At 54.8% G+C, this 27,846-nt stretch overlaps 3 protein-coding genes across 14 annotated transcripts in view; all 3 read left to right on the top strand.

Moving 5' to 3' along the window:
• The window catches only part of ATOSB (atos homolog B), a 36,743-nt gene extending 35,353 nt beyond the window's left edge, over nt 1–1,390 (top strand). For all 8 annotated transcript variants that reach the window (XM_064404517.1, XM_064404521.1, XM_064404514.1 and 5 more), the window contains 3 exons: nt 94–162; nt 634–839; nt 1,142–1,390. In XM_064404517.1, coding sequence (XP_064260587.1) covers nt 94–162; nt 634–839; nt 1,142–1,295 — 429 coding nt within the window. In that variant the 3' untranslated portion in view covers nt 1,296–1,390. The remainder of the gene's footprint in view (nt 1–93; nt 163–633; nt 840–1,141) is intronic.
• Nucleotides 1,391–1,527: 137 nt separating this feature from the next.
• Nucleotides 1,528–10,320, top strand: STOML2 (stomatin like 2). Its single transcript, XM_064404522.1, has 10 exons — nt 1,528–3,296; nt 4,784–4,936; nt 5,213–5,312; nt 6,219–6,277; nt 6,521–6,622; nt 7,250–7,384; nt 8,508–8,652; nt 8,963–9,042; nt 9,237–9,365; nt 10,036–10,320. The coding sequence occupies exons 1-10, from the start codon at nt 3,246–3,248 to the stop codon at nt 10,165–10,167; spliced, it is 1,086 nt and encodes a 361-aa protein (XP_064260592.1). The 5' UTR covers nt 1,528–3,245; the 3' UTR covers nt 10,168–10,320.
• A 140-nt stretch (nt 10,321–10,460) lies between these two features.
• On the top strand, nt 10,461–27,792 carry PIGO (phosphatidylinositol glycan anchor biosynthesis class O). Of its 5 annotated transcripts, XM_064404511.1 has the most exons (12): nt 10,461–10,947; nt 11,487–11,980; nt 13,791–13,934; nt 15,039–15,162; nt 16,133–16,292; nt 17,463–17,636; nt 19,475–21,044; nt 21,552–21,755; nt 22,027–22,229; nt 22,989–23,059; nt 23,653–23,769; nt 23,979–27,792. In XM_064404511.1, the coding sequence occupies exons 2-12, from the start codon at nt 11,488–11,490 to the stop codon at nt 24,058–24,060; spliced, it is 3,342 nt and encodes a 1,113-aa protein (XP_064260581.1). In that variant the 5' UTR covers nt 10,461–10,947; nt 11,487; the 3' UTR covers nt 24,061–27,792. The 5 variants fall into 5 exon arrangements, with proteins under 5 accessions (XP_064260581.1, XP_064260577.1, XP_064260580.1 ...); XM_064404507.1 differs by lacking the exon at nt 23,979–27,792 and having other exon boundaries at nt 23,653–23,964; XM_064404508.1 differs by lacking the exons at nt 10,461–10,947; nt 23,979–27,792 and having other exon boundaries at nt 11,235–11,980; nt 21,624–21,755; nt 23,653–23,964.
• The last annotated feature ends 54 nt before the right edge of the window (nt 27,793–27,846 follow it).

Genomic DNA, 27,846 nt, shown 5'->3' with positions numbered 1-27,846 from the left:
TTCCCAGTGAGGGAGTCTCAGGCCCATGCTGGTTCCCAGCTGGGCTTTCCCTTGGCTTTCTCCCTCTCTCACACTCTGTTTATTTTGCCCCAGGGAGTGATTGACTTGGAGGCCTTGGGAAAGAAGGGTTACAGTGTCCCCAAAGCTGGAACCATCCAAGTGGTGAGTCATTCCCTGGCCTGCAGTCATTCCCTGGCCTGCACTGTGGGGATGGGCTCTGGTTGCCCTGCTTGCAGGAGGATATGCTCCATGATGTTTTTAGGCAGGGCAGCAGCTGGAAGGGGTGTCTCCAGCAGAGAGGTTACGTGGCCACCAAGACAGCATAGCAGAGGGGAGCACAGGGTACCTAGGGTGCTGTCAGGGAGACAAGGTGATGGGAGAATCAGGGAAGGAAGAGGTGGGTGAGGGTTTTGGCAGGAAAGTGCTTATGTGCAGTGGGAATGGGATGTGATGGAAGAGGAGCACAGGTGTGAAGGTGGGTGGGAGGAACTGACCTATGGCACTCAGGCTAAGCCCTCTAGGACTTGTGTGGGGCTTTCTGCATCCTTGGCCCAGCAGCTTCTGCTCCCAGATGCCCCATCTGGGATGCCCCTGCATCCTTCCCAGTCTCACCCCCTACCCCTCTGCCCCCAGACCTTATTTAACCCCAACAAGACTGTGGTGAAGATGTTCTTGGTGACATACGACTTCCAGGACATGCCGGCCAACCACATGACCTTCCTGCGCCATCGCATCTTCCTGGTGCCCGTGGGGGAGGAAGAGGGGTCCACAGTGGCCCCCAGTGACCCACTGGGCACCAGCCCTCCCCGCAGGGTCCTCTGCTACCTGATGCATCTAAGGTAAAGCATGCCAGGGGCACGGGCACCTGCCCCAAGGTCATCCCTGGGCTCCTCTCTTGTCTTGTCCCAAGCCTGCAAGAGAGGAGGAGGGAGTGGGGAGGAGCAGGGAGCAGCTGCTCCTTTGGAGAGGTTGGAGCTGCCACCCTGCCCAAGGGCAGCTGTCTGTGCCCCTCTGAAGGCAACCAGAGGGTGGCCACATTGACCAGGGGCCAAAGCAGTCAAGGGGGTTGTGTCCTCACTGAGGGTGCCCTGCCCTTGCCTGGGGAGCCTGAGGTCCCTCTGCCCTGCTCGTCTCCACGCAGGTTTCACAGCTCCAAGTCAGGGAAGATCTACCTTCACGACGACATTCGGCTGCTTTTCTCGCGCAAGTCGATCGAGGTGGATTCGGGGATCCCCTACGAACTGAAATCCTTCACGGAGATGCCGCGGAACCCCTGCTACTCACCCCGGGCCTGACCTCCTTCACTCCCCGCCCCCAGGGCCACTGGGGAGCCTCCAGCCCTGCACGCTGGGGAGAGATGAGTAAAGGGCCAGCAAGCACTGCTTTGAGATATCAGCCACCCCTCCTGACCAGCACGGACACCACGCTCTGCAGCAGGGCTGGGATCACCCAGCGGGCTTCACCAAGAGGGGCAGGGGCTGAGGAGCAGCCCTGGCACCCCAGGGACATGCCCTGGCACCCCAGGGACGTGCCCAAGCCTTCTGCTGGCACTGCTCCCAGCTTGGAGACTTGGCTGTGGCTGAGGTGGGTGGGTGTGGAGTGAAGAGTTGGACTGGAGCTGTGAGTTGAGGCCACCCACACTGGTCTCGGGTCTGGGAGCAGAAAGTGTGGAAGAGTTTGTATTTATTAGTATTTATTGTTGCTGGGAGCGCAGAGGGGGCTCGTGCAGAGCACCAGAGATGCTGTGCTTGTTCTTCCCCTCAGCCCTGCCTGTACCAGGCTGCCTGTGTTCGAGCAGGGCTGTGGGGACTGTGAGGCCTCAGCCCATGGAAGGGAGAGAGACCCAGTGCCCACACAGGGTGCAGCTCCCAGATCAGGGACAACGCTCAGCCCAGTGACAGGCTGAGCCTCGCTGGCACCAGCTTTGCAGGGCCAGCCCAACTCCAAGAAGCTTGGGGAGGCTTGCGCTTATCTTCTGAGTCTTTTAGGGTAAGCCAGACCCCAAGAGACCTATGGCTGTCAAGGAAGGGGCCACTGCCAGGTTCCTGAAGGTAAGAGACACAGCTGCCACGTGGATGGGGACCTGGAGCTCTTTGCAGGAATATGGGGATAGCCCTCTGGGCAAGAGCCTCCAGAGCACGTGAGCTGTGAATCTGAGAAGATTGCCAAAAAAAAAAAAAAAAAAAAAAAAAAAAAAAAGGAACTTTGCACTGTCTGTGGCTGGGGGTGAATCCTGTGCAGGAGGCAGCTTTGGGCAGGGTCTGCTGGCAGGGTGATTGGGGGCTGGAGGATGGTCAGGAGCCCCAGCTTAGAAAAATAGGGAAACGGGGAAGCAACAGAGGAAATCAAACTCTGGGAGTTGGGTTGGTTCCTCAGGAGCGGGACTGGGAGAATCCCGACCGGGGCAGTCAGAGGGACAGGGCCAAGGGCAAACCAAGCTTGCACATTCCCTGTCTGTATCACCTCCCTGCCCTCTGAGGGGCTCGGCAAGGCTCCCCTGCCAGCCCAGGCTGTGGGGATCCTCAGCCCCTCCATCAGCGAGAGCAAGAGGGGGGCAGGCCCGACCCCACCAACTCCCACCCCTGGGGCTGACACTCAGTGTGGGGTTCGCCAGGACTGGGGGCTGTGGGGGCGAGGTCCTGCCCGGGGGCGGCCGAGGGGCTCCGGCCCTGCTGCTCTGGGTTCAGGCAGCCTGAGCCTGCCCGTATACCCACAGTGGGGCCTGAACCCCCAAAGGGAGGCTTTGAACCCCTCACACCGGGGCCGCTCCCCCAAACAGGGGCCCTGGATCCCCCAGACCGTGGATCTGAGCCCCCCTCACACCGGGGCCGCTCCCCCAAACAGGGGCCCTGGATCCCCCAGACCGTGGATCTGAGCCCCCCTCACACCGGGGCCGCTCCCCCACTGCCCTGGCCGGCGGCTCTCGGGGGCCGCCATGACACCGGAGACCCCCTCGCCCCCAGGTCACCGGGGCTGCCCTTCTCGCCGTGGCCCCGCGGGCTCGCGAAGGCCGTGCCGGTACTTTTCGTGTTTGTTTCTAATTTAATAAACGTCCGTTTGGAGCTCCAGAACGAGAGCGGGGCTGCCGCGCCCCGAGGGGGGGCGGTGCAGAATGGCGGGCGGGCGGAACCGGGGGCCGCGGCCGGAGGAGCCGGAGGGAGCGATCCGGGCGGCGCACCCGGAAGCGGCGCGGCGCAGGGGCCTTGCGGGAGCGGCGGCGCCGAGCGCGGCGGGCGGAGCGGGCGATGCTGTCCCGGGCGGGGATCCGCGCCCGGCCCGGCCTCGGGCTGCTGCAGGTGCGGGTGGGCAGGGAACGCGGAGAACTCCCCGTTCGGGGGGTGCCCACGTGGGGAAGGTCCGGGTAGCGGATGCTGGAGGGGCCCGGAGGAGGGATGTGGGTCGGGGGCGCCGGGATGAGGGGGATGGTGCTGGGGAAGTGGGCAGGGGTGGGGTGAGGCGGTGTGCGGGGACAGAGGGCACGGCGGGTCCCAGGAGGAGGCGAGGGGGAGTCGTGCAGGGATTGGGGTTACGGAGGGCTGTGGGGAAATGGGTGTGGGGGTTCAGGAGAGAGCCGCGGTCTGTGGGGCTGGGCCCCGGCAGAGTGCTGGGGTGCTGGTGAGGAGCGGGGCAGGAGCGGGGCTGTGTGGGCACGGCGGGGTGACAAAGATAAACGGGTACGGGGCGCTGGGAGCTCGGTGTCGGTGTTCGGGGTCCGGTGCAGGGCTGGCGGTGTGCGGGAGAGCCGGGCAGGGACGGGGGAAGGTGCGGCGGGCAGTGTGGGGGGCTGGGGGGAGCCGGGAGAGGTGAGGGGCAGGGAGGTGGTGTAGAGAACAGGTACAGAGAGGCTGGGTGGTCAGCGAGGGAGGGTTTGGGGCTGGGAAGAGCTGGGATGTGGGCAGCGGAATGCACAGGCATAGAGTAAGGAGGGAGAGGGGTGTGGTGCAGAGCACAAACGAGTGAGGGGGTAACTAAGGAGGTGGGGGTTCAGTGGGGGGGTGGTGTTGAGGGTTTGGGGGGCACCGTGCATGAGGAGGGATGCAGAGGACAAATGGGGGTACGAGGGGGACTGAGGGAGAGGGGTCTCTGGTGGGGTGTTGGGGGTCTGTGGGTGCTGGGATGGTGGTGCTGAACTGGGCAGGGATTGGGGTACAGGGGCCATTGCAAAGGAGGCTGTGGATGAACGGGCGTGGAGAGGGACAGTGCGGGGTGGCTGAACATGGGCAGGGGTGAGGTGGGTCTGGGTTGTTGTAGGAGAAATGGATGTGTGGGGCTGTGGAGATGTGAGCTGGGTTGGGATGGGGGGAGGTTGAGGGAAGCTGTGTGAGTGAGGGTCCAAGGGGGGAGGAGGGTGGGGGAATGCCCAGACAGGACAGCTCTTTGTGGGAAGCCCTGGAGGCAGCCAGCACTGGAGAGGGACAGGTTGTTGGAAAGGGATGGCCTGATGGGTTATAGGGGCTGAGTGGAGCAGAAGAGACCCACATGCACACAGCTTCATTGCCCTTACGGTAGCAGGGAGGCTTCATTCCCCTCTCCAGGGTGGATGTGAGAGGAGTGGAGACATGCAGAAAGCTCTGGCATGGGACTGACCCCCCTGCGCCAGTGGAGAAGACTGTCCCTGGCGCCCAGGCCTCATCCCTGTGGGAGCAGCCTTGCAGCATGGGCTTGTCTGGGGCATTGTTTCCTGCCCTGGTCCCCTGGTCACGAGCCCAGACGGGGAGGCAGTGTGGAGCTGGGCTCTGAGGTGGCAGCAGCTGTGTGAGCCCTGCTCCCTCTCCTCCCCCAGCACTCGCAGCAGCTGAAGCGCGCGGCGCGGCTGGCCCCAGCTCCCTGCCGCTGGAACTCCGGGCTGCCCATGAACATCGGGGTGCTCTTTGTGCCGCAGCAGGAGGCCTGGGTGGTGGAGAGGATGGGCAAGTTCCACCGAATCCTCGAGCCTGTAAGGAGCAGCTTTTCTCCCCTTCTGGATTCAGCAGGTTCCTAAAGCTGTAGCGAGGCGCGTCCTTTGCACGAGGATCCAAGAGGGGTGGTGGGCTCAGTTTCCCAGGCTGAAATCCTTTTGGCTGCCTGTGGACTAATTTTCCTTGGTGGGGTGTTAAAAGCACTGCGTAACTCAAATTCCTTGTGTGTAAAATGTGTTTGCAGTGTGTGGCATGGGCTTTGTTTGCATGACTCTCTCTAGTGTATCAGCCATCTAATCCCACCCTTTTGCCAGGGTTTGAACTTCCTCATCCCTCTCCTGGATCGGATTCGTTACGTCCAGAGTCTCAAGGAAATCGTCATTAATGTCCCAGAGCAGTCAGCTGTCACACTGGGTGAGGAACAGCTTCTGTGTCCTGCCCCTTTCCTTCTGCTGCACCTGGGGTGAGCGAGGGACGATGTGAGGATGAGTGGAATTGTCCCAGGCTCCTGCACTCAGCCCTGTCCCCTGGTACCCAGGCTTGGCCATAAAATCACAAGATCACTGAATGATTTGGGTTAGAAAGGACCTTAAAGTTTGTCTCGTTCCAGCCCCTGTACCATGGACAGGGGACATGTTCCACTCGCCTGGGCTGCTCAAAGCCCTGTCCAGCCTGGCCTTGAACACTTCCAGAGATGGGGCATCCACAGCTTCTCTGGGCAACTTACTTCAGTGCATCACCACCCTCACAGTAAAGAACTTCTTCCTAACATCTAATCTAAGCCTGTCCTCCATCAGCTTAAGGCCATTCCTCCTTGTCCCATTCCTCCATGTCGGCTCTCTCTGGGCTGCAGCTGCCCCTTCTTACTAAGTTGAAAGTACCTGGCCAGAAATAAATTTTTCAGGTGTTTTCCTGTATTGAACCACAAAAGAAAATTCTGTTTCTGTTAAAAACATTTTAGAACAGGTTGATGGATATGATGTTAATGGACAGCTCTGTTACATTTCCAGTTTTAAGTGGTTTGTTTTGGTTTTTTTTCTCCTTAAATCTTTCTTTGCAAGAGCTACAGTGTGAAATGCTTCTGTTGGGAAAGTCAAGACCTGTTGTGTGTTAAAACATCACAGTGTTGTTCAGGGAACGTAAGGTCCTTTTTACAAAGCCTTTAGATAAGAAGATCTATTTCAGCCAGTCCTCTTCTGTGCCATGCAGCTATGTCAGGGTGAAAAAGGATGAGCCTGCCCAGCTGTGCTGTGGAAGAGGTGGTTTCTGTCTTTTGTTTGTGCTGCTTCATGATCAGGTTCTCTTGTTCTCTCCTGGCAGATAACGTCACCCTGCAGATCGATGGTGTGCTCTACTTGCGGGTTATGGACCCCTACAAGGTACTTCCCTGCCCCTTGGGCACCTTTCTCCTGGTTCTGCCTGCTCCCTGCTCCCCAAAATGTGTGCTCCATCCTCTGTGTCCTGCCTGGCAGGTGGGCTGGGCACTCCCAAGGCTCCAGGCTCCACGTTTTCAGCAGGGGTGTCTGGCAGATTTCTTGCTTTAGTGCTCTCTGTCTCTCCTGTCTTGTTCAGGGTCCCTCTTGGCATTCCTATTCACTCTGTTTTGTGCTTCTGCTCTTCAGGCCAGCTATGGCGTGGAAGATCCTGAGTATGCAGTGACCCAGCTGGCCCAGACTACCATGAGATCTGAACTTGGCAAACTTTCCCTCGACAGAGTCTTCCGGGTGAGCTGGGGAGGTGGATCACAGAGCTGACAGTGTCTCCCAAAATCCCAGGACAGCCTGCATGGCCAGGCTGATGTGCTTAACAGCAAAATACCCTTTGCTTAGAGGGCTTATGGCTTCTGTTTCAGTTGACCTATTGGTGAATCCTTGGAGATGGGTCTTCTTTCAGTTGTTTTTTTTAACAGGAGCTATTTTTTGCCCTGCCCTGGGTTATTTGGAGGGGATGATGGGTGGTATGTGCCCAGACCCAGCTGGTCGAGCTGCCTTTCTTGAGTCAGTGACTCTTTACTCAGCCCCAGTGGTGAATATCCCTGACCTGTGTCATGGGGTACTGTAATCTTCCTACTTCATTTGCTGGGAAGAAACTGGAGATGCTGGCATTTTCTTGTATCCAGATGTATGCCAAATGTTGTATCCCAGCAGCTTCAGTGTGGGTCACTGCTCTCCCTAGGAGATGGTGACCCCTTCAACAGCTGCAGGAAGCACCTAAGCCTTCCCGAAACCTGTGGAGATGGTTTTTTTCTGGCAGACCTTGGCCTCTGAGGGGAGTGTCTGTTTCCCTCCTGACGCCTCTCTGATGCTAAGCCCCTCTTCTCTGCTCTCTGCCATTTCTTTTGTGCCATCCAGGAGCGGGAGTCCCTCAATGCCAGCATCGTGGATGCCATCAACCAGGCTTCAGACTGCTGGGGCATCCGGTGTCTGCGCTACGAGATCAAGGACATCCACGTGCCCCCACGTGTGAAGGAATCCATGCAGATGCAGGTGAGGCTCTCTGGGAGGGAGATCTGGAACAAGAGGGGAGCCTCCTTTCTGTAATGCATTACAGAATCACAGAATCAGTAATGTTGGAAAAGACTTCACATCATCAAGTCCAACCCATGACCAAACGCTTCTTTGTCATGTCCGGTCTTTGCTTAAAGATCTCCACAAACACTGTCACTACCACTTCTCTGGTAGCCCATTCCAATGTCTAATCACCCTTTCTGTGAAGAAATTCTTCCTAATGTCCAACCTAAACCTCCCCTCGTGTTGCTTGAGACTGTGTTGTCTCATCCTGTTGCTGACTACCTGGGAGAAGAGTCCAACCCCTGTGTGACTGCAACCTCCTTCCAGGTAGTTGTAGAGAGTGATAAGGTCTCTCAAGACCTTGTCTCCTCTTGTCCAGATTAAACAGCCCCAGCTCTCTCAAGGGTTCCTCATCAGATTTGTGCTCCAAATCTTCCCCAGCTCCATTGCTCTTCCCTGGACACTCAGCACCTCAATGTCCCTCCTGGGCTGAGGTGCCCAGAACTGGATGCAGGACTCAAAGCATGGCCTCACCAGGGCTGAGCAGAAGGGGATAATCACCTCCCTGGTCCTGCTGGCCACACTATTGCTGATACAGGCTATGGTTCATTATTGTTACCTGTCCAGAGCTGGCAGCACCCAGACCTTACATCAGGAGGGCACTTTGGCTGCCGATATACAGCTACTGAATAATTATAATTACTTATAATTTTTGTCATAATTTTTGTGGTGGTGGCCCCCACCTGCAACATACAAGCCTTGCCACGTCCCTTTGAAATCCCTTCTGGGCTCTGGAGAAGCAAATCTCAGAGCTGAAGGTCTCCCCTTGAGAAAAGCTGGACACCAAATATTTGGGCTGGAAGGGGGAAGGAGTTGGGGGAAGCAACTGTCCACTTAGGTGGGAATGGGGCTGGGAAGGGCTGTGTGGCATGAGGAGCAGAGCCAGCCCTCCCCAAGACCACACAGTGTTCTGTAGCTGTATTTTCATGCTTTGCTAAGCCGTGCTCCCCCCAGCAGAGCAGAGGAGCATGTCCTTGCCCCACAGGTGGGATTTCCCTAGCACAGCCATGGCAGGCTGGTGTCTGACCTGTGTTTGCAGGTGGAGGCAGAGCGACGGAAGCGAGCAACAGTGCTGGAGTCAGAGGGGACAAGGGAGTCAGCTATCAACGTGGCTGAAGGCCAGAAGCAGGCCCAGATCTTGGCATCAGAAGCTCAGAAGGCCGAACAAATCAACAAAGCTGCTGGTACTGCCTGGGGCTAAACCATGGGGTTCTGGACTGAGGGGTGGTGCTACAGGGGAGAGGCTGCATCGCTGTGAGCCAGGCTTCCTCAGCCACTCTGATCCTTCCCTGCTGGGGCCTCAGGCTGAGCAGTTGATGCTGCCCTGCCCCAGCCTCCTGGCAGCAGGAGGCTTGTGATAGTGCTGCTGTTGGGGAAGAAACAACCACGCGTGCATTGAAATTGTCTTGATTCACTCCCTGAAATGGTCGGGATTCAGTCCTTGCAAGTGCTTTGTCGTGGCTCTGATGTGCACCCTGCTGTGGTTCGTTGCAGGAGAAGCCAACGCCATGCTGGTCAAGGCCAGAGCCAAGGCAGAGGCAATTCAGCTCCTAGCAGCTGCTCTGGCACAGCAGGTGAGTGATGGCTGCCTGGAGCAGCCTCTGCTTTGGTGCTGGCACTGGGGAAAGTGAAACTGTGGGCAGGGGTGCACGTGGCTTTCTCCTGGACACTCCCTGGCACCCTCGGCAGCAGCAGGGAGTGAGGGTGGGCTGGGGATACAGGCAGGGGTGAGCTGCTGCTGGCACGTGACTTGTCCCTCTGTCCCCAGCACGGCAATGCTGCTGCCTCCCTGTCTGTGGCAGAGCAGTACGTGAACGCTTTCTCCAAGATTGCCAAAGAATCCAACACCGTCCTGCTGCCCGCCAACACCGGCGACGTCACCAACATGGTCGCACAGGTCAGTGCAGCCCGTGTGCCCTGGGCTGCATCCAGAGGCAGGGAGGGGATTCTGCCCCTCTGCTCTGCTCTGCTCTGCTGAGACCCACCTGGAGCACTGCACCCAGAGCTGGGCTCCAGCACAGGAGGGACAGGGACCTGCTGCAGTGAGCCCAGAGGAGGCCACCAAGGTGATCAGAGGGCTGGAGCACCTCTGCTATGGGAAAAGGCTGAGGGAATTTGGATTGTACAGCCTGGGGAAGAGAAGGCTCCAGAAGGACATAGTAGCACTTTCCAATACCTAAGAGGGGCTTGCAAGGAAGATGGAGAGGTGCTTAACAAGGGCATGTAATGATAGGATGAGGAGGAATGGCTTTAAACTGAATGAGTAGGTTGAGATTACATTTTAGAAATAAATTCTTCCCTGTGAGGGTGGTGAGGCCCTGGCACAGGTTGCCCAGGGAAGCTGTGGATGCCCCATCCTGGGAAGTGTTCAAGGTCAGGTGGAGTGGAGCTCTGAACCACCTGCTCCAGTGCAGGGTGTGGAGGGGTGTGAAAAAGGATCCCTTCCAACCCAAGGTGTTCTGGCTCTCACCCAAGTGAGTCTTCCCCCAGGGAGGTGAAGAGGGCACCAAGCTGGGGCCTGGCCCTCTCCTCTCCTTCCCTCCCTGTGACTGTCTCATTCCCTCCAGGCCCTGGGGATCTACACCACACTGACCAAGCCACAAGCTGTGAAGACCCAAGATGAGGTGCCCCCAGCCCACGAGGAAACCCCCTCTCCTGCCACGGAGGTGCTGAAGGCAGAGCAGGGCAGCTCCAGCTAACAGGGCTGGAAGGATCTCATACCCTCTCCCGAGGCCTGCCAGCAGTCCTGTTCTGCTGCAGGCAGTCGCTCTTGTTCCCTTAGTCCCTATTTTGTATTGGATTTAAATCATGTAATAAATGGTAACAGTGCTGCTGCAGCACCTTCCCTCGTGCTTGGGTGCCTGACCCCAGCATTCAGTGCCAAAGGGGGATCATCCTCCTCAGCAGGCTCCTGCTGAGGGTCTGCCACGGACACGCAGTGACATATGAGAGTGGAAAATTAGATGTTACAAAAAAATTCTTCCTGTGAGGGTGATGAGGCACTGGCACAGGCTGTTCTGGGAAGTTGTGGATGAGGCTCTGAGCAACCTGGTCATGTTGAAGGTGTCCCTGCTCACGGAAGGGGGGTTGGAGCTAGATGATCTTCACCTTTCCAACCCAAATTATTTTATGATTCTGTGAATTTGGAGACCCCTCCCAGTGCATCAACTCTCTGGGAACGTGAGCTGCTCTGTCAGCTCCCAGAAGCTGCCCTACAGTGCGTGACTGTGCATTCTCTACAGTGAGCTCCTCACAGCGCCCAGCACAGGGCGGGGAGCGCCTCTGTCGATGAATTAATTACTTGATTAATTAAAACAACACTTTGTCATTGTGAGTGTGCCTCGGCTGCCGGGAGGCGCGCTGGGACCTCCGGGCCGCCAGGCGGCGCTGCCGCCCCACGGCGCTGCCGGCGGTGCCGCTCTAGCGCGGTCAGCGCCACACGCGGCGCTTCCGGGAGCGACGGGCGCCGGGAGCCGCAGGTGGGACGGGACGGGAGCGGGGTCCGCGGGCTCAAAAAGGGGACGTGAGGGGCTGGGGGGCCGGGAGGGGAGTCTGGGGCACGGGCGACACTAGGGTGGCGCGGGTGTGGGGTGGCGGACCGGGAGTCGGGGGTGCAGGGGAGGGGCTGGGGCTGTGTGAAGGGGAATGCGGGTGTCGGGCAGGGCTGGGGGTGTGTGAGGGGGAATGCGGTGTCGGGAAGGGGATGGGGATACCGGGGCAGGGCTGGGGGTGTGTGAGGGGAATGCGGTGTCGGGCAGGGGATGGGGATACCGGGGCAGGGCTGGGCGTGCCGAGACAGCGCTGGGCAGTCGGGAGGGAGCAGGACTCGGCTCCCGTGCAGGAGGGGATGCAGGGAAGTGCGTGGGGCAGTTGCCGGACACGGAGCGGGACGAGTGAAGTCGAGAGGCTGATGGGGGCTGCGGGACGGGCGGGTGTGGGAGTGCTGGGCCAGGGACGGGTGATGGTGGGGAGGCAGTGGTGCCTGCCTGGGGCTGAGCCTGCCTGTCCTTCCCTCTAGGATGCAGCGGTGGCCAGTGGTGCTCTTCCTGGCCTGGGTTTGCTTTCTCTTTTTTGCTGGTATCGGGCTCTTCATGAGCGGCTTCTTGCTCACCCGGATCGAGCTTGCCAGCAGCAGTTCCTGCTCAGACCCGCTCGTGCCTCCGCTTTGGGAGAGGCAGAGCCTCCCGCCAGGCTCCTGCTGGGCTCCCCAGCGCTTTTCCAAGGCTGTGCTCGTCATCATCGACGCCCTGCACTTCGAGTTCGCCCGCTTTGACCCCGCCAAGGCCAGCCCGCTGCCCTACGAGAACAAGCTGGGCGTGCTGCACCAGCTGGCCACCTCGCAGCCCCGCCACGCGCGGCTCTACCGCTTCCGAGCCGACCCGCCCACGGCCACCATGCAGCGCATCAAGGGCCTCACCACGGGCTCCCTGCCCACCTTCATCGACGTGGGCAACAACTTCGCCTCCTACGCCATCCAGGAGGACAACCTGCTGGCACAGCTGGTGCAGAACGGTGGGTTCCAGGCCTTTAGCTCAGGCAGGGGAGTTTTGGCTGGATATAAATTTTTTTTTCACAGGAATAGGTTGCCCTGGAAGTGCTTTAAGAGGCTTTCGTATCTTGTGCTGGGTGGTGTGGTTTAGGGTTTGTAGTGGTGGGTGGGTGATTGGACTGGATGGTTTTGAAGGTGTCTTTCAACCTTCATGATTCTGCAACTGGGGCTGTTCAGCCTGGAGAAGAGAATGTTGTAGTGCAGCCTTCCAGTACCTGAAGGGGACCTACAGAGAAGCTGGAAATTAATTCTTTGTCAGGAACTGTAGTGATAGAATGAAGAACAATGGGTACAAATTAACAGAGAAGTTCAAGTTAGATATTAAGAAGTAATTCTTTACTATGAGGGTGGTGAGACACTGGAACCCAGGAGGGTTGTGGATGGCCCATCCCTGGCAGTGTTCAAGGCCATGCTGAATAAAGCCTTGAACAACCTGATCTAGTGGGAAGTGTCCCTGTCCATGGGAGGGGGCTTGGAACTGGATGATCTCTAAGGTCCCTTCCAACCTCTTAACATTCTGTGATTCTATGACTCTGTGTGGGCAGGGCAGCAGCCCACTGGGACAGGGCATGTGCAATACTCTGCTCGGTTAAACCTGTATCCCAAATCTTGATTATTTTCTCCCTGGGAAGGGTATTCCTTGCAGCAGATCCCCCCTGTGAGCTGATTCTTTCTCCCTGCTTAATGTCATTTACATAAGGCAGGACATTGCCAGTTTGGGTTGGGAGTGAGAAGTAGCTGTGAGCATGACTTCATCTTCATCATCTTCAAAGATGATGAGAAGGCAGGTGAAAGTGGCTGCACGGGTGGTGTTTGTCCCAAGGTCACCCCCAGCAGTGCCTGTAGGACTGCCAAGGTTGTGTTGTGTGAGGCACGTGACAGGGAGGAGCCAGGTGTGCCAGGTGGTGCCAGGTGTGCTGTGGGGGTGTCCCTCAGGCAGCCAGCCTGCCTGCACAGCTGCCTGCAGCCATGAGGCAGCAACCTCATCCCATTGTCGTTGTGGTTTGGTGCTGCTGGGGCTGCTTAGTGCAGGTAAAGGGCTTGTTATGGTGGGATAATGGAACAGAGGGAAGAGGACAGGCCACAGTGGTTTGTTACCCAGAGAAACTTCCTTCCAAGGCTCAGAGTGTGCTAAGGCAACATGTCTTTGTGTGAGCAAGGTGGGCAAATGCAGTGAGTCATCTGAGGTAAAATGATGATCACAGTATATCCTGTGGCGGAACAGCAGTCTCAGGAAACAGCTTCCTTGCTCCCAGGCTGAAGAGGCTCTGTGGAAACACAGCTGGCTGATGGCAGGCAAGGCAAGGAGAGAAAGGGCAGGGGGAAGGATCAGTGCTTTTGCCTTCTCTTTTCCATGTCTGGAACACCATCACCACTGTGTTTAAAAGCCAGAGCTCAGGACTTCTCTCCATCACCTGCTGCCTTGAGTTTTGCAGTGGTGTCACAGGCCTCAGGTGAGGCTTTGTCTGCTTCATGCTGCACCCTGTGCACCCGCCTGTGTTGTGGTGGCCCAGGAGTCTTCCTGCAGGAGTGATGTGTCAGATCAGCAATAAGTCCTGAGGTTATGCAGTGGCTTTGGTGTGGGGAGCACTTATGGGCTGGTTCCTCCCTCTGTTCAAAGTCATTTACAGACAGATGGGTTTTTTAAGTGAAAACTTTAGTTGGACAGGAGCCATTGCTCCAGATCCTGACCTGGATCTGCTCAGGCTGTTTGTGGTAACAGCATGACCCAGGAGGGCTCCATCTCTCATTGGTTCCTTTCTTCTGGCTCAGGAAGGAGAGTGGTCTTCATGGGCGATGACACGTGGGAAGGACTCTTCCCAAAGAAGTTCTTCCGTTCCTATTTCTTCCCTTCTTTTAATGTGAAGGATCTTCACACTGTGGATGATGGGATCCTGCAGCATCTCTATCCAACTGGTAAGTAGCTCTTTCATCAGGGCATGGATAAACCTTGGCCTAATATGGCAGACCTACTGCAAATTCGAGGTAGGGCTGGAGGATTTTTTCCTTTACAAAGGAGCACTGGGCAGTTACACACTGGTGCCCTAGGATTACAGTGCTCTAGCTGTATTTCCACAGATAAGCTCCAGTTCTTGGAGCCCACAGACCATTTCTGTAGATACCTTTCCTCTCTCTTGAGTCAGAATTCAGCTTTTTGGGGTGAGGTTAGACTTCTGCATATGTCTTACAAAATACACTGATGGGATGGAGACAGAGGAGCACCTTAACTTTGACATGTGGCTGCCTAGGCAAGCACACAGTGCTCCTGCACACAATGCAGGAAACACAAGTTAGGAGCCTGAGACACAGCACTGCTCTCAGCAAAGCGTTGGTGCTCCCTAGTCATGGGAAGAAGATGAAGCATGAAATAGGTTATTTCCACCTCCCGGAGATCCTGGGACCAAGGGACAAGATCATTCATTTTTCTGTGTCTGAATATAAACAATTCATGGGTGTGGTGGCCTTTCATGGGCAAGTCTGCATGCCTTGTGTGAGAGCTACAGGTCATAATTTAACTTCAAACATATTGGTTTTCATGTGTTAAGGCCCTGAAGCAGAGGGGAGAGGCCAGGGTAGCTTTCTAACTAGGGACTGTGTTGGTGTCTCATGCCCATGTACTGGGATGCAGAGGGGCATGTTGATGGGTCCAACCTAAAATATCTCCAGGGAAGGATGGGAGTTGTGGGTTCTCCTTTTTCTGAGCTCAGTCTGTGGCAGTTTGAGGTAAGTTCAAGATGACTTGGGTGGCATTGTACTGTTCTCCTCCTGAGGGGTGGGGAGAAAAAACAGGGATCCTGGCATGTTTGCAAGGCTTTGAGGTCCCTGTGTCATTGCATCCAGGGACCTCTGGCCAAGACTATGCCTGACTTAAAGCCTGCATCCATTTCCCCAAGAGCTGGCGGTGGCAGTGGCAGGAGGGGCAGAAATAGCAATATCCACAGGCAACCAGGAAATTTTGGCAGGAGGATCCAGGCTTAGAATTCCAGGCTGGTGCTTGATAAGTTTTCTTTTGTTCTGCAGTGGACAGCGGTGAATGGGATGTGCTGATTGCTCACTTCCTTGGTGTGGACCACTGCGGGCACAAACACGGACCTGACCACCCCGAGATGGCAAAAAAGCTCACCCAGATGAATGAGATGCTCAGGTGATCAGCATGACACTGAGGGGTTGCTAGCTGGCCTCTTCCTTCTGCCAGGCTGGTGGCACCTTCCCAGGGAATTTACAGGTGCAGAGGAACAGGGAATGCTTACAAAACAGCTTTGGCCAGCAGCAGCTGGAACCTCAGCTACGGGCAGTATTGCTTGCATAGAGTGTTGAGAGGTTTGGTTTCATAAGTAAGGCTGCCCTCAGGTCTTGCTTCTCTACCAAGCCATGAGATGATAGTGCAGCTGGAGTGTCACTGAGCCTCTCTCTTTCCATCTTTAACATGGACATTGTCCCACTGAGGTCTGGCTAACATTTCAGAAGCAGATGGAGGACTCTGGTTAGGGAATGAGTGCTGCTGCGTTTATCACACAGAACCATGAGCTGCACCTTTGAGACAGAGGACAGGATGGGATACAGAAATTTCAGTAATGCAGGTGTATCTCAGCCCAAAATGCTGCAGCTTTTGATTCTTAGGGCTGCTTTGAAGTTTTGCTGCTAGAAGGAGTTGGGAACTTGCTGTATCTGAGAGTGCAGCATATACTGTGTCATACCTACTGCATCCTTCAGGGACTAATCCCTGCTTTTTTCCTTTGAAGTGGGAGATGGCTCACGTAACATGATACATGACCTAAATAGAAGCAGCCTAAAATTTTGTTTTTATCAGGAGCCTTTCTTCTGAATTGCATTTTTGTCACAATCCCTGAAGGCATTGTTTGCTGGGGATCCAAGCAAGATTGGTCCACTCTGTCTTAGGGCTCTGAATTTTCAGTTTGGTTTTAAAGCAGCAATTTAAAACACCCTGGACCCTGGCTTGTTACAGTTCTGCATCAGCATTCAGTTTTGCTCATATCCTTTTGTGAGCTTCACCTCTGTGGTGCAGGCAGGCTTGCTGGAGAGATATCCTCTTCCACCTAGGCTAGTAGGGCCCTTGCCCAGGGAGGAGTTGACCTTGCTTGTCTTGATGGCAGGTCCTTGGTGGATCACCTGGGGAATGACACTCTTCTTCTGGTGGCTGGGGACCATGGCATGACAGAAACTGGAGACCATGGTGGCGACAGCGAGAAGGAAGTCAACGCAGCACTGTTTGTGTACAGCAGGACACCCCTGTTTGGCAGTGGCCCTCCAGAGGTGAGGAGCTGACTCTTAGCTATCCCTGCCTGAGTTGGTGCCTGAAAACTGCATCCTGGATTACAGAGGATTAGAGAGTGACAGTTCTACTGGCTTTTTTTAGACTGAGAGGGATGGGGAGTCTGTCACAGAATCAAGGAATAAGCTGAATTGGAAGGGACACATCAGGATCATCAAGTCTAACTCCTGGCCATGCACAGGACACCCCCAAGGGTCGTGCCATGTTCCTAAGAACATTGTCCAAACATCCTGAACTCTGTTGGGCTTGGTGCTGTGAACACTTCTCTGGGGAGCCTGTTGCAGTGTGTGGTTGTCCCCTGGGGAGCCTTTTCCTACTATCCAACCTAGAGCTATCCTGACACAACTTCAGACCATTCCCTCAGGTTCTGTCACTGGTTAGCACAGAGAAGAGATCAGTGCCTGACCCTCTTCTTCCCCTTGTTAGGATGTTGAAGATCACCAGGATGTGTCCCCTCAGTCTCCTCTTCTCCCGGCTGAACAGACCAAATTACTTCAGCCACTCCTCACACGGCTTCCCCTCCAGACCATTCATCAGCCTCCTGGCTGTCATTTGGATACTTCCTAATAGCTTAACTTCTTTCTTATATTCTGGTGTCTAAAACTGCCCCCAGCATTTGAGGCCAAGCAGAGCAGAGCGGGACAATCCCCTCCCTTGCCCGGCTGTTGATGCTGTGCCTGATGCCCCACAGGACAGGGTTGGCCCTCCTGGCTGCCAGGGCACTGCTGACTCAGATTCAGCTTTCCATCAACCAGGACCTCCTGGTCTCTTTCCATGGTGCTGATATCCAGCCTTTTCACCTTGATTGAGAGGAGTGGGAGGTCTGTCACCTCGTCTGTAGAGCAGTGGAAGGGCTGACACAGCATACAAAGAACTGAAGTGTTTGGAATGCATGTTCAGATCATGCACTACAGCTGTGAGGGGTGCTTGTGTGGGGCCAGGTGAGCTGTTGGACAGCCAGTACCTTCCCTGTCAACCTGCAGCTCCCAGCAGACATGCTTCTCACCCGAGGACCCTTGGGGAGAGTAGAGCTGTGCCTCTGCCTGGATAATGTTTGAACAGGGATGTCTTCCCCACTGTCCTCTCAAATGAGTGAAAAACTCCATCGCTGTGTTCTCTCTGAATTTCTGATTCCTCCCCTGTCTCTCCAGGAGCCTGAAACCATTCCCCAAGTGAACCTGGTGCCCACTGTGGCCCTGCTGCTGGGGGTGCCCATCCCCTACAGTAATATTGGGGAGGTGATGGCCGAGCTGTTCGCTGGGGACGGTGACGCTGTGTCTGCAGCCTTGCAGCAGCTCTCAGTCTACCACATCAATGCCAAGCAGGTATGGCCTGTGGTAAGCCTCCCATTGAACTAGAGGGGAAAAGGAATGGGGTTTTAACCACAAACCTCTTCCGCTTGGTGGAGGTGAAATGGTGACATGCTGTTATCTTCATGGGGAACTTACTTTGAAGCATTACATCCTTTCAGTGTTTGCTCCAGTAAAAGACAGCCCCATTTTCCCTAAAGAGAAATAAGAGCCACCTGTTTAGTGCTGTGGTGTGGAAAATACTGTCTGGGAAGGTGGAGGGTGGCTGGACCCAGATGGTCAGAAGTGGATTAAGTAATAGGGGTTGGTTCCTCAGCCAAATAGGGCTGGTTCCTCAAGTCTGAAGATGACCAGAGGCAAGTCTTGTGATTGGAGATTTGAAAGTAGAAGTGGAGATTTTGATACTGCCTCAGTTTTGAAGGAGAAACAGTGTTAACAAAAAAACCATTCTAGATTAGTGGAAGAAGGAAAACAGTAATGAAAGACCAAATTAAAAAACTAACCATGTAATAGGCAATACTAAGGTAGGATACTGAAGGAGCAATTTACACAAGGTGCAACAAAATACAGAACCCCGGGAGCAGATTGATGAAATATGAATGAGTCTCTACATCAGGTATGAAAGAAGCCTAGGCAGTGGAGCCGGCTAAGTGAGAGCCTCTATGGATGATGTGAGCTCCATCTGTTGTGGCTCTGGTCATGCTGCAGAGCCAAATTTGCCACAGGCATTGCAAGGCATGCATCTCAGCTAAGGGCCAGTTTGCCTTTGAGGGATTCTGGATTCCTGGGAGTACAGGAATAACTCCTCTGGTCCCAACCAGCTCCTTGGAGTGCCAGTTGGACACCACTGGTGCAAGCCAGTGAGGAGCTGGAGAGAATGATCGCTGATGGGAAGACAGAAATACTCAGCTCTGTAATTATAGAGCAGCAGAGTGCTCTGACATTTAAAGATCATACTGTGTGTTAGTGTCCATTAATCACTGAGGATATCAATCGTCATTTGTTAGGAATTAGCATTATCAAGTTGTGCCTGTTTAAATATTTGCACTCGTTGTTTGAGGAGGTTTCTGTCTCGGTAATGGTGGTATTAAAGAAGCCATGGCATTCCAGGGAAGCCTGTGAGAGAGCCAGTGCATGTGTGTGCCATCCATGGGCAGGGGCAGACTGATTCTGACTGTGCTCTGAGGCAAATGGAAGGTGTGTGAAGTTACAGGTGCAATTCAGGACTGGAGAGATCTAAGGAGATTTATGTGTGTGCAGGTTCTCTGCCCTGCTAATGCCCTTGTAACACTTCTTTCATGACTTTGGGATCATAGCTGCCTCTGTTCATGTCATCTTGAAGTAGAAAGCAAAAAGAATGAGTTTTTCTTACACTATGGTGCAGTGTATTAATGTGCTATTATTGAAGAAAGGGAAGCAGTTTGGTTTCATCCACTATAAGTTTTTTAATGTGGATGTTTTTTAATGTGATGTTTTTCCTCAGACAAAACTGTAAAACTCAACATGGGGTGCAGATTAACAAGTCTTTAATAGTAATGACTTCTGGAGGACATTTGCCTAATTGCTGCCAAAGACTCCATAAAAGCCCTTAGTGATGCACAGCATTAGCAGAGGTGTAGCTGCAGGAGTCATGGCTGTCACTAAGGATGCATCTCCTGAGAGGGATGTCAGTTTGGAAGAGAGATTGAGTTTTCTGATGGTGACATCCTTGGGTGATATGGCTGGGGGCAACTCTGCCCTGGCAGGGTTTGTAAATTGTAGTTGTTTCCATTATGAAGGGGCAGCATGAAGCGCTGAATCCCATTCCCAGTTTTCCAGTGCTGCTGTCTGATCCTGTGTCTCCTCTCCTGTAGGTGGATCGCTTCCTGCAGTCCTACTCGCTGGTGGCTCAGGACCTGCCAGCAGAGCAGCTCCAGCACCTGCAGGAGCTCTTCTCCAGTGCTGTGGAGGAGCACACGCAGCTCCTGACCCAGGTGCAGGGGACGACAGTGCCTCCGGAGCTCAAGCCAAGGCTGGGAAGCCTCATCGGTCGCTTCCAGCGCTACTTGAGAGAGGCACGGGCTGTGTGCACCCAGTCCTGGGCCCGCTTCCACCCCCTGCGTATGGTGGGGGGCTGCATCCTTATTGCTTCCTCTTGCTTGCTCTGCTACATGGCCTCAGAGCTGGCCGTGTCCTCACAATCTCTCTGTCGCAGCTGCCTCCTGTACCCGCTCTTCTGGGGCCCTGTGGGGGCTGCTCTGCTATGGCTGGTCCACGTTTTCACCCAGGAGGAGCTGGATCTGCTCCTAGTGTCGTCGTGGGCAGCTGCTGCTTCTCAGCTGGGTTTTTTCTGGCACTGGTGGGGCCAGCATCTCAAGAGAGCCCGTTTGACAGGGAGTCAGCCACCCTTGGCCAGTGGTGGCCTGAGGCAGAGGCTGCGAGCATGGCTGGGGCTGGCCTTCCCCATGGGCATTCTGTTCTTCCGCTGCGGAGCTATGTTCTCCGACAGCTTTGTTGTGGCCGAGGCGCGGGTGGCTCCGTTCCTGCTGGCCTCCCTGGTGATGTTGCTAGTAGGGAAGCTCCACTGGGATGGCCACCTGACTGTGCCAGAAGGTCCCAAGCAGCAGCTCCTTGGCGTTTCTTCTTACCGGAGAGAGATCTGGTACCTGCTGTGCCTCGTGGCCATGCTCCTGGTCTGCGTGCGCCTCTCCAGTTTCTTCCACCAGTGCCGCGAAGAAATCCCTCAGTGCCGGCCCTCTGCTTTCCTCTCCCCACTTGCCAGCCTGAGAAACACACGGGCCAAGAACCTCTTCTACCTCCTGTGCGTGGCCTTGCTGGCTGGGCTGGTGTATGCAGTGCAGAGCTGGCTAAGGCACTATGGCAACCTGAACAGCTCAGACCCCCTCGTGCTCTTTGTGCGCTGGGGTTTCCCACTGGTGGTCCTTTGCATTGCCTGCTACTGGGCCGTTGCCTCCAGTGCTGATGACTCTCTTGGCAAGCTGCAGGAGCTGGTGCAGGTTGCAGTTGTTGTCTTTCCCAGGGCTGTCTATGGACTAGCATCCATGGGACTGCTGCTCCTGCTGTGCAATCCCATGACAGTGTTTGCAAAGGACACACGGGAGTCGGCAGGATCCATTGTCACTCCCTACCTGGGGGTCCCTGGCTCTGAAGTCGACTTCCTCCACGTCATCCCTCAGATCTACAAGAGGATGCAGGAGTCTCAGAAGAGCCGGCTGGAGCGGGGCAGCTGCAGGGCCACTGTTGCAGCATATGGGCTGGGCAGCGTGTACTCAGCAGCCCTGGTCATAGCCCTCACCCTGCTGGCCTTCCTCTTGATGCTTCTGCACAGCGAGCGGCTGAGCTTTGCCTTCCTGCTCCTCTTCCTGGAGGCCTTTGTGCTGCTGCACATCCACACGTGTGCCAGAGGCCTTGCTGGAGATGCTGGTGAGTCTGGGCTCAGTAGAGCAACCCCTGGATGTGTTACTTGGGGTAACCTGCAGTGACCTTGCCTTAATTACAGTGGGAGAAGCAGGATCTAGTTTCTAGTCTTGGGAAATAGTGGTGCACTGATCCTCACAATACTAGCTTTTTTAGAGCTGCTTAAATCCTCTGGTAGCAGAAAGATGCATGCAGCAGGGATGTGAACATGGGAGGGGGAGAGTGTCTGGGGTCAGGGAAAGGAGCTCTCTTTTTCCCAGGGAGTGAACAGTCACCTAACTCCACTGGTTCTGACAGAGTGCAGTAGCAAGGCTACTGGCACCAGCAGAGGGAATGCTGGCCCCTTGCTGTATCTGTGTGGGGAGCTGACTGTTTCTTGTCTCTAAAAGAGCCAACATGAAAAGGGAACCTGGAAAAAAAGGTCACTAGGCTTTTTTTCACCATGGATCTGTCTTGTTCCTTGATGCTGATATCCCCATCCCCTGCCTCTGTTTTTGTCTTTTATTCTCTCAGAGCTGTTTTCAGTGCCGTGGTATGCAGTGATCTCCTGGCTCCTTGCTGCTTCACAGTTCTTCTATTCCACAGGCCACCAGCCTATCTTCCCAGCCATCCACTGGAATGCAGCCTTTGTTGGCTTCCACCTCGACCACAGCATGAATGTCCTGCCTGCTGTCCTGGTGGGAGCCAACACCTTTGCCTCCCATATCCTCTTCGCAGGTAAATCAATTTCTTCCTGGGCTGTGGAGCCTCAGCAGACACAGATCAGTGCAGTGGCTTGCCTGGGGCTCTGCAGGTTGAGCACGGGGCAGTAAAGGCTCCAGCACCAGCTGAGCAACAGCATCCTTGCTGCTCCCCTTGTGGGACCACAGCAGCCTGGCCTGGAGCTGGGGTATGTGCTTCCTGCACATCCAGGGCAGGATGGCAGAGCCTAGACTGCTCCTCGCCTGCTGGGCTCTGATAACTTCATGTGCCTTTGTCCTTGAGGTAGTTGGCTGCCCACTGCTCCTGCTGTGGCCCTTTGTGTGTGAGATGTCCAGCTCACAGAGGAAGAAGCCCAAGAAGGAGTCCCGGGAGGCGCTGCAGGAGGTGCAGGAGCACATGATGGAAATGAGGCTGCGGGAGTCTCCAGAGGAGTTCTCCACTGCTCTGCTGCGGCTGGGATTGAAGTACCTGTTTGTCCTTGGGGCACAGGTACGGGCAGAGGCAGGGTGGCTGTGGGAAGGGTTGTCTAGGAGGAAATTGGTGTGCTGTGATAACTGTGGGGCACTCTGATGAGAGAAAGGGGTCAGCCAGGACACAGACAGGCCCTGGGGTGGAGTGTCTGGTTGCAGGTGGAAGAGCAGGTCCCTTCTCAGCCATGCCATTTGCTCTGTGCTTTGGGAAGGGCTCCAGCATGGAAGCTGCCATATGGATTAGGATGCTTTTCATACCTGTATGCCCAGAGTGGGAGTGTCTGCACAGGAGCTGCAGGGTTGTAATCCTTAGCATTCCTATCTCAGCAGCTCTGGTTTTCATATGTGCTGTGATTATACAGGAAGCTAAACACCAGAAATTTTAATCCTGTGAAAGAAGTGAATAGTTTTCTGGAATTTATCTCCTCAAATCATTCTCCTGTTTGTCAGACCAGAGACAGTGCAAGGGAAGGGGCAAGCCCTGCAGCAGAGAGCAGCAGTGCCCCACTCAATGAAATAGGTCAGGTTAGCCATGGTGTGAGCCCTCCCCCTGTGCTGCCCCAGCCTGGCCCCACAAGGGCCTTCATGTACCCCACGATGCTTGTATTTCCTGACTTGAGGACATCGTGGAAGGGAGTCCTTCTTAGGATGCTCATTCCTGATGTGTGCTGTGCCAGCCTCTCAGGTGCAGTTTAGTACCACCTTCAGATGTGAACCTAGTGCCCAGGAGGTCTCTCCAGAGTCACCTGTAACTTGTTTTTCATGATCTTCCCCACAGCTTCTGGCCTGTGTTTGTGCAGCTATGATCCTCAGGAGACACCTCATGGTTTGGAAGGTCTTTGCCCCAAAGTAAGTCCCAGAAGTTGCTCTGATGCTGGATTAAGACTCATGTCCCTGACACCTTGACTAGAGTTCACAGACAGTAATTTTGGAAGGGACCCTGTGATTGATCTTCTGACTCATTGCCTAGTACTGGTTGTAGGAATATCCCTAACTAACTCCTGCTTGAAATTCAGAAGCTAGACCTGAGCTAGAGCCTAGAAGTTTCTCTTCATCTAAATTTCCAAGGACACACAGAGCTCCCCTGGAAGCTGAGAATGTTGTAGTCAGAGAGTCAGAGGTAAGGATACCAGACCAGAAGTGATAAACCCAGAAATGCTGAACCAGCAAACCTTGGAATTAGTCAGTGTGAAGGGTGGCCTCAGCCTGTGAGGGATTCACAATCCTGGCTCAGTGTGTCCTGAGTGGCCTCTAAATCAGAGGAGTGCTTGGCTTACAGGTTACAGGCAGCAACTGCTGGGGAGTGAATGTAATTCAGGCTTTAGGATGCAGGATGCTACCAGCCTCTCATTGTCAGGAAAATCAGTCAGCTGGAGGGTAGCAGCCTGTCTCTGTAGTTGTGCTGGCTCTTGTATCCTCAACTGCATGTGTTGTGCCTGCAGGTTCCTCTTTGAGTCGCTGGGCTTTGTGGTGAGCAGCATCTGCCTCTTGCTGGGGATCTCCCTGGTGATGCGTGTGGACTGTGCCGTCAGCACCTGGTTCAGCCAGCTTCAGCTGAGGTAGCCTTGGAGGCGTGGGGAGCCTGACCTGCTCGTCGGCCCAGGCTGTGCTTGTCTCCTTGCCTCCCTGGGCTGTGAGGGACACACGAGCCGCCAGCAAACCAGTGCCTGCCAGCAGCAGTCAGGGATTGTGCCCAGCTCCCTGCTGCTGTGCTGAACAAAAGGACTGGAGCCAACTGCTCCTGGCTCACGGGGATGGTGTTTCTCAGCAGAGGAGGTCAGAGCTCTCACTGGGCCTTTGCTGGCAGCAGGAGGACTCTGCTGCAGGAGCCTAAGAAGCAAGAGTCCTGAAGTGCTCCTCTGGAGAAACACCAACAGGGATCTTGCTGGTACTTTCCTGACACCTGCCACAATGTGCAGCTGGTAGGCTTCAGTGGCCAGCAAGGTGTCACCTTGACTGTGCAAAGACTCACGGGATGGAGCTGGCTGAGGAGGGGAGAGGAGGTTGGAAGGGGAGGGAATGTCCCACAGCCCCCACTTGTTTTCACACGCTTGGTTTTCACGCTGGAATCACACTGCACATGGTTCCATGCAGATGGTTCCTGGAGCCTCGGTGGCAGCTACTCCTCTGTAAAGTCAGTCAGTTGCTCCGTAGTGAGGCCTCTCTTGCCCTACACTCAGTTCAGTCCCACTTCCCTGGTTCCCCTCAGCCCTGTGAAGTGCAGTGGGGAGCACTCTGGGCTGCCTTGTACATCAGGCTTGGGCCAGTGGTAGCAGGGACAGCTGTGTGCATGACCAAGAAATTCTCCACTTCTGTTCTCAACCTGTCAGGGTCCCTCTGGGCTGGGTGGTAGCAGCCAGTGCTCTTGATCTCTTCCTGGCTGTGTGCTGCTGGATGCTGGCTGTTGACTGTGAGCAGTTAAGATGCAGGAGGATGTAGTGACAGGATGTGGGCTCACACCCTGCTGGGCCTGGCCAGCAGGAAAGGGGAATCTGGAGTAGGTGTCCCAGCTGCAGGAATAGCCTTGGTGTGAGCTCCAGAGCCTGAGAAGAGCTACTTGAAAGTCTGGAGCTAGCACCAATTCTTTTGGGAAGTGGTTTAGCTCAGCTGGTGTCTGTGTGTGTGTGCTGGGTGCTGTGGACTAGATGCAGTCAATCACATCCATGATCCCATCTTTGGGGCTTTTCTCCCTCTTGGCCTTGGCATTCTCTGTGAGACTTCATGTCACAAGTAAGCTATGCCAAACATGCCCTTGACTGCTCACAGTCAGGAGGCATGGTGTTTCTTTCTTTATGGGCATAGGTAGAGGGTGGTGACCATGGTGCCTGGCCACATCCCAGCTCAATTCTTCCTTCAGTTTCCATTGGAGCTGGGATTCCTTACTGCCCCGAACCACTGTGTGGCATTACTTGGTGCTATGAAACCTTTTGTCTCTTTCCTCTCTGGAAAGAGACAAGGACTGCATGCCTGGGATTTCTGCAATGATATTTGCCTGATCCCATTAATTTTTAACTCATGCACCATGACTGCCCCTGTTTGAGTTCATTACTGCAGACTGTTAGCATAACTCCAGGCTCCTCTTCTCCTCTGCCCTGCAGAGTCCCAGGGAAAATCTCTCTCATGATTTCATTTCTTGCCATTTTTCCCAAGTGCCCGGTTGCTGTGGTTCTTGAGGGCAGGTGGAATTATGCATTTTACCCCTGCAAAACGCCTGCTCAGTTGTTCAGATGCAATTCCAGGAAGGCTTAAACTGTTCTTATATTAGGTTTCCATTGCCTGGCCTGCTCCTGATCTGCTGGCTGTGCTCTGCTACCTCAGCCTCTCATGTCCTCTGCTCAGTTTCACCTGCCAGAAGCAGGGACTGGTTTGTAGCTGGCATCACACCCTGGCCTGCCTCGCTGCCTGGATGCACAACACCAGTGCTAGCACAAGGATGGGGTAGTGAAAGACAGTGAGGGAAGCTGAAAGCTACAGGAATGCATCAGCCCACAATTAAAATGGGCTTAGGCACACCCTTAAAAATAGGTTATTTGCTAAAAGCTGACTCCCTGGTGCCTGTGTGCTTCTGAAGGCACAAGGGGTGCATCAACAGGGGGAGGAGGAAGGGGGTGGAGGTGGCAGTTACCCAGTAAATTTTCATTTAATGTGAGGTTAATCTGGCTAGCACATGTTGCTAAACCTCAAGGCTGGAGCTCAAATTGGACTTGTTGTAACCTCATGACCTGGTCAGGAGCTTTCTGCCTGCCTGTATTTGTGCTGGCAGAAGTCCCTGTAGCCACTGATAATGTAGGACTGGCCTCTGATGTCCCTGCAGCTGCCACCCAGGCCCCTTGGCTTCCATCTCTGGGACTTGTTTCTCTTCTCACTGGTCACTCCAGTGCAGCTGAGCCTTCCCATGCCCAGTGTTCATGGCTGCAGCACTCACACGGGGCTTGGGATTCCTCTCCTCACCCCTGCATGCCACCCCTCTGCCACGTGTGGGCTCGTGGTCCTGGGAGGCCAGGGAGAGCAGAAGGAACAGCAGAGCTGTTGTGTCATCAAAGGACACACTTATCTTGCCAGAGACTAAACAAAACTTGCAGTAGAGGAGCTGCAGGTGCATCCTTGTCACTGCAGAGATGCCATGGAGTGCTGGCTGCTCGGACACAGCAGACTGGCTGCTACACCAAAGATTTCAGATTCATGGAGATGAGTTTTCCAAGGGCTGGAGATGCTCTTGCTTTGTTTCATTGACTGTTTCAGTCTTTGTCAGCCTTCCTCAGCTGCCCTCAAGCTGATTGTTTGGCTGCCATTCTTCTGATGGGGATCACAGAGTTAATGCCAGTCTAGGGCCTGGCAACCTTGGAAGCAGATCATGCTGCTGATGCTAGAGCAGACAGGGCTGTGTTTGCTGACTTAAAACCCCAGGAGGGGGTTGCTTCCTAGTCCAAACCAAGCTTTTTGGGAAATCTGGAGTGCTGGGGAGTTGTTTTGCCCCACATCCCTCCAAAGAGGTTGTTGTAGGGTCCCACTTGGCTCTCCTAGATGAGTTACTCCAGGCAGTTTTTTTCTGGTCCCTGTGTCCCTGTGCTGAGTGTGACAGGGGACAGGGTGCTCAGCTGAGCAGTTTTCATCCTGCACTCCACAATCTTTCTGCACTTTGGGCTTTGCAAGCGTTGTGCGTGTGTTTCTTGGCAGGGGAGAGCCATTGGGAAACTGCTCTGGCTCAGGCCCATGGTGTGTCCCATGGTCCTGGGACAGAACAAAAATTCACTTGTGTCTCTTTTTTGCTGCCTAGAAAATAGTGACCAAAAGCTGTGGCCACTGTGAAGAGTTGTGAGTGTTGGGAGCACCTGCAGCTCTGGTCCGTGGGGCTAACACGGATCCCAAGGGATGGCACTGTTTGGGGAGCCCAGGGCTCTTTCCAGCTCTGTTCCCACAGCCATTCCTCTGTCCCACCTCTCCCTGTTTTTCCCTCAACTCTTCAGGCTGCTTTTTTATGCCAAGGCACAGTCCCAGTCTCGGTGTGCATGCCCCCCTTCCCCTCAGGAAGCAGCAGAGCCAGTGTGGGGAGTAGGGCTGGGGAGCCCTGCTCTCTCCTCTGAACCCTGACTCAGAGCACCACGTGGCTTGGAGCAAGATTGTCGTTTAATTTTTTATTAACCTCTTTGTACCTCAGTCCCTCATTTGGGAAAAAAAAAAAAAAAAAAAAAGGGGATTAACCCAGTTGTGGAAAGCAACCTGGGAGCTCTGCATGCAGCGTGGTGCTACACTTTCCTGGGTATCTACATATCTGGCTGTCAATGCTTTCATTCACATCCAGCAGCTACACCTGGAAGGTGGAAGCCATGCTCAAGTCTCTGCTTGAGGGAAGCAGAGCCTTCTTCTTTCCAAAAAACCCTCCAAAACAGGCAAGTTGGCTGTGCTTGTTCACCTGGTGCCCTGGCAAGGCAGCCAGGAAGGGGGCGCTCCGGTGTTAAATTGCATAATTAATTAATTAATCGGGAGTAGGGGGGAGGCGCGATTTGCTGTCCCAGGGTGGCACGGGGCTTGGGCAGCTGTGAAAATGATGTCTGCAAATAAAACGGCGAGAGCCAAGGGGAGCTGTGTCATCTCATTCTTCCAAACCTCCCCCCGACCCGCCTGGGGTCTCCTTC

This window comes from Passer domesticus, chromosome Z, assembly GCF_036417665.1.
Source record: "Passer domesticus isolate bPasDom1 chromosome Z, bPasDom1.hap1, whole genome shotgun sequence".
Lineage (NCBI taxonomy): Eukaryota > Metazoa > Chordata > Aves > Passeriformes > Passeridae > Passer > Passer domesticus.
Note: the sequence above shows the minus strand (reverse complement) of the source record. Positions and strands in the feature narration are given on the sequence as shown.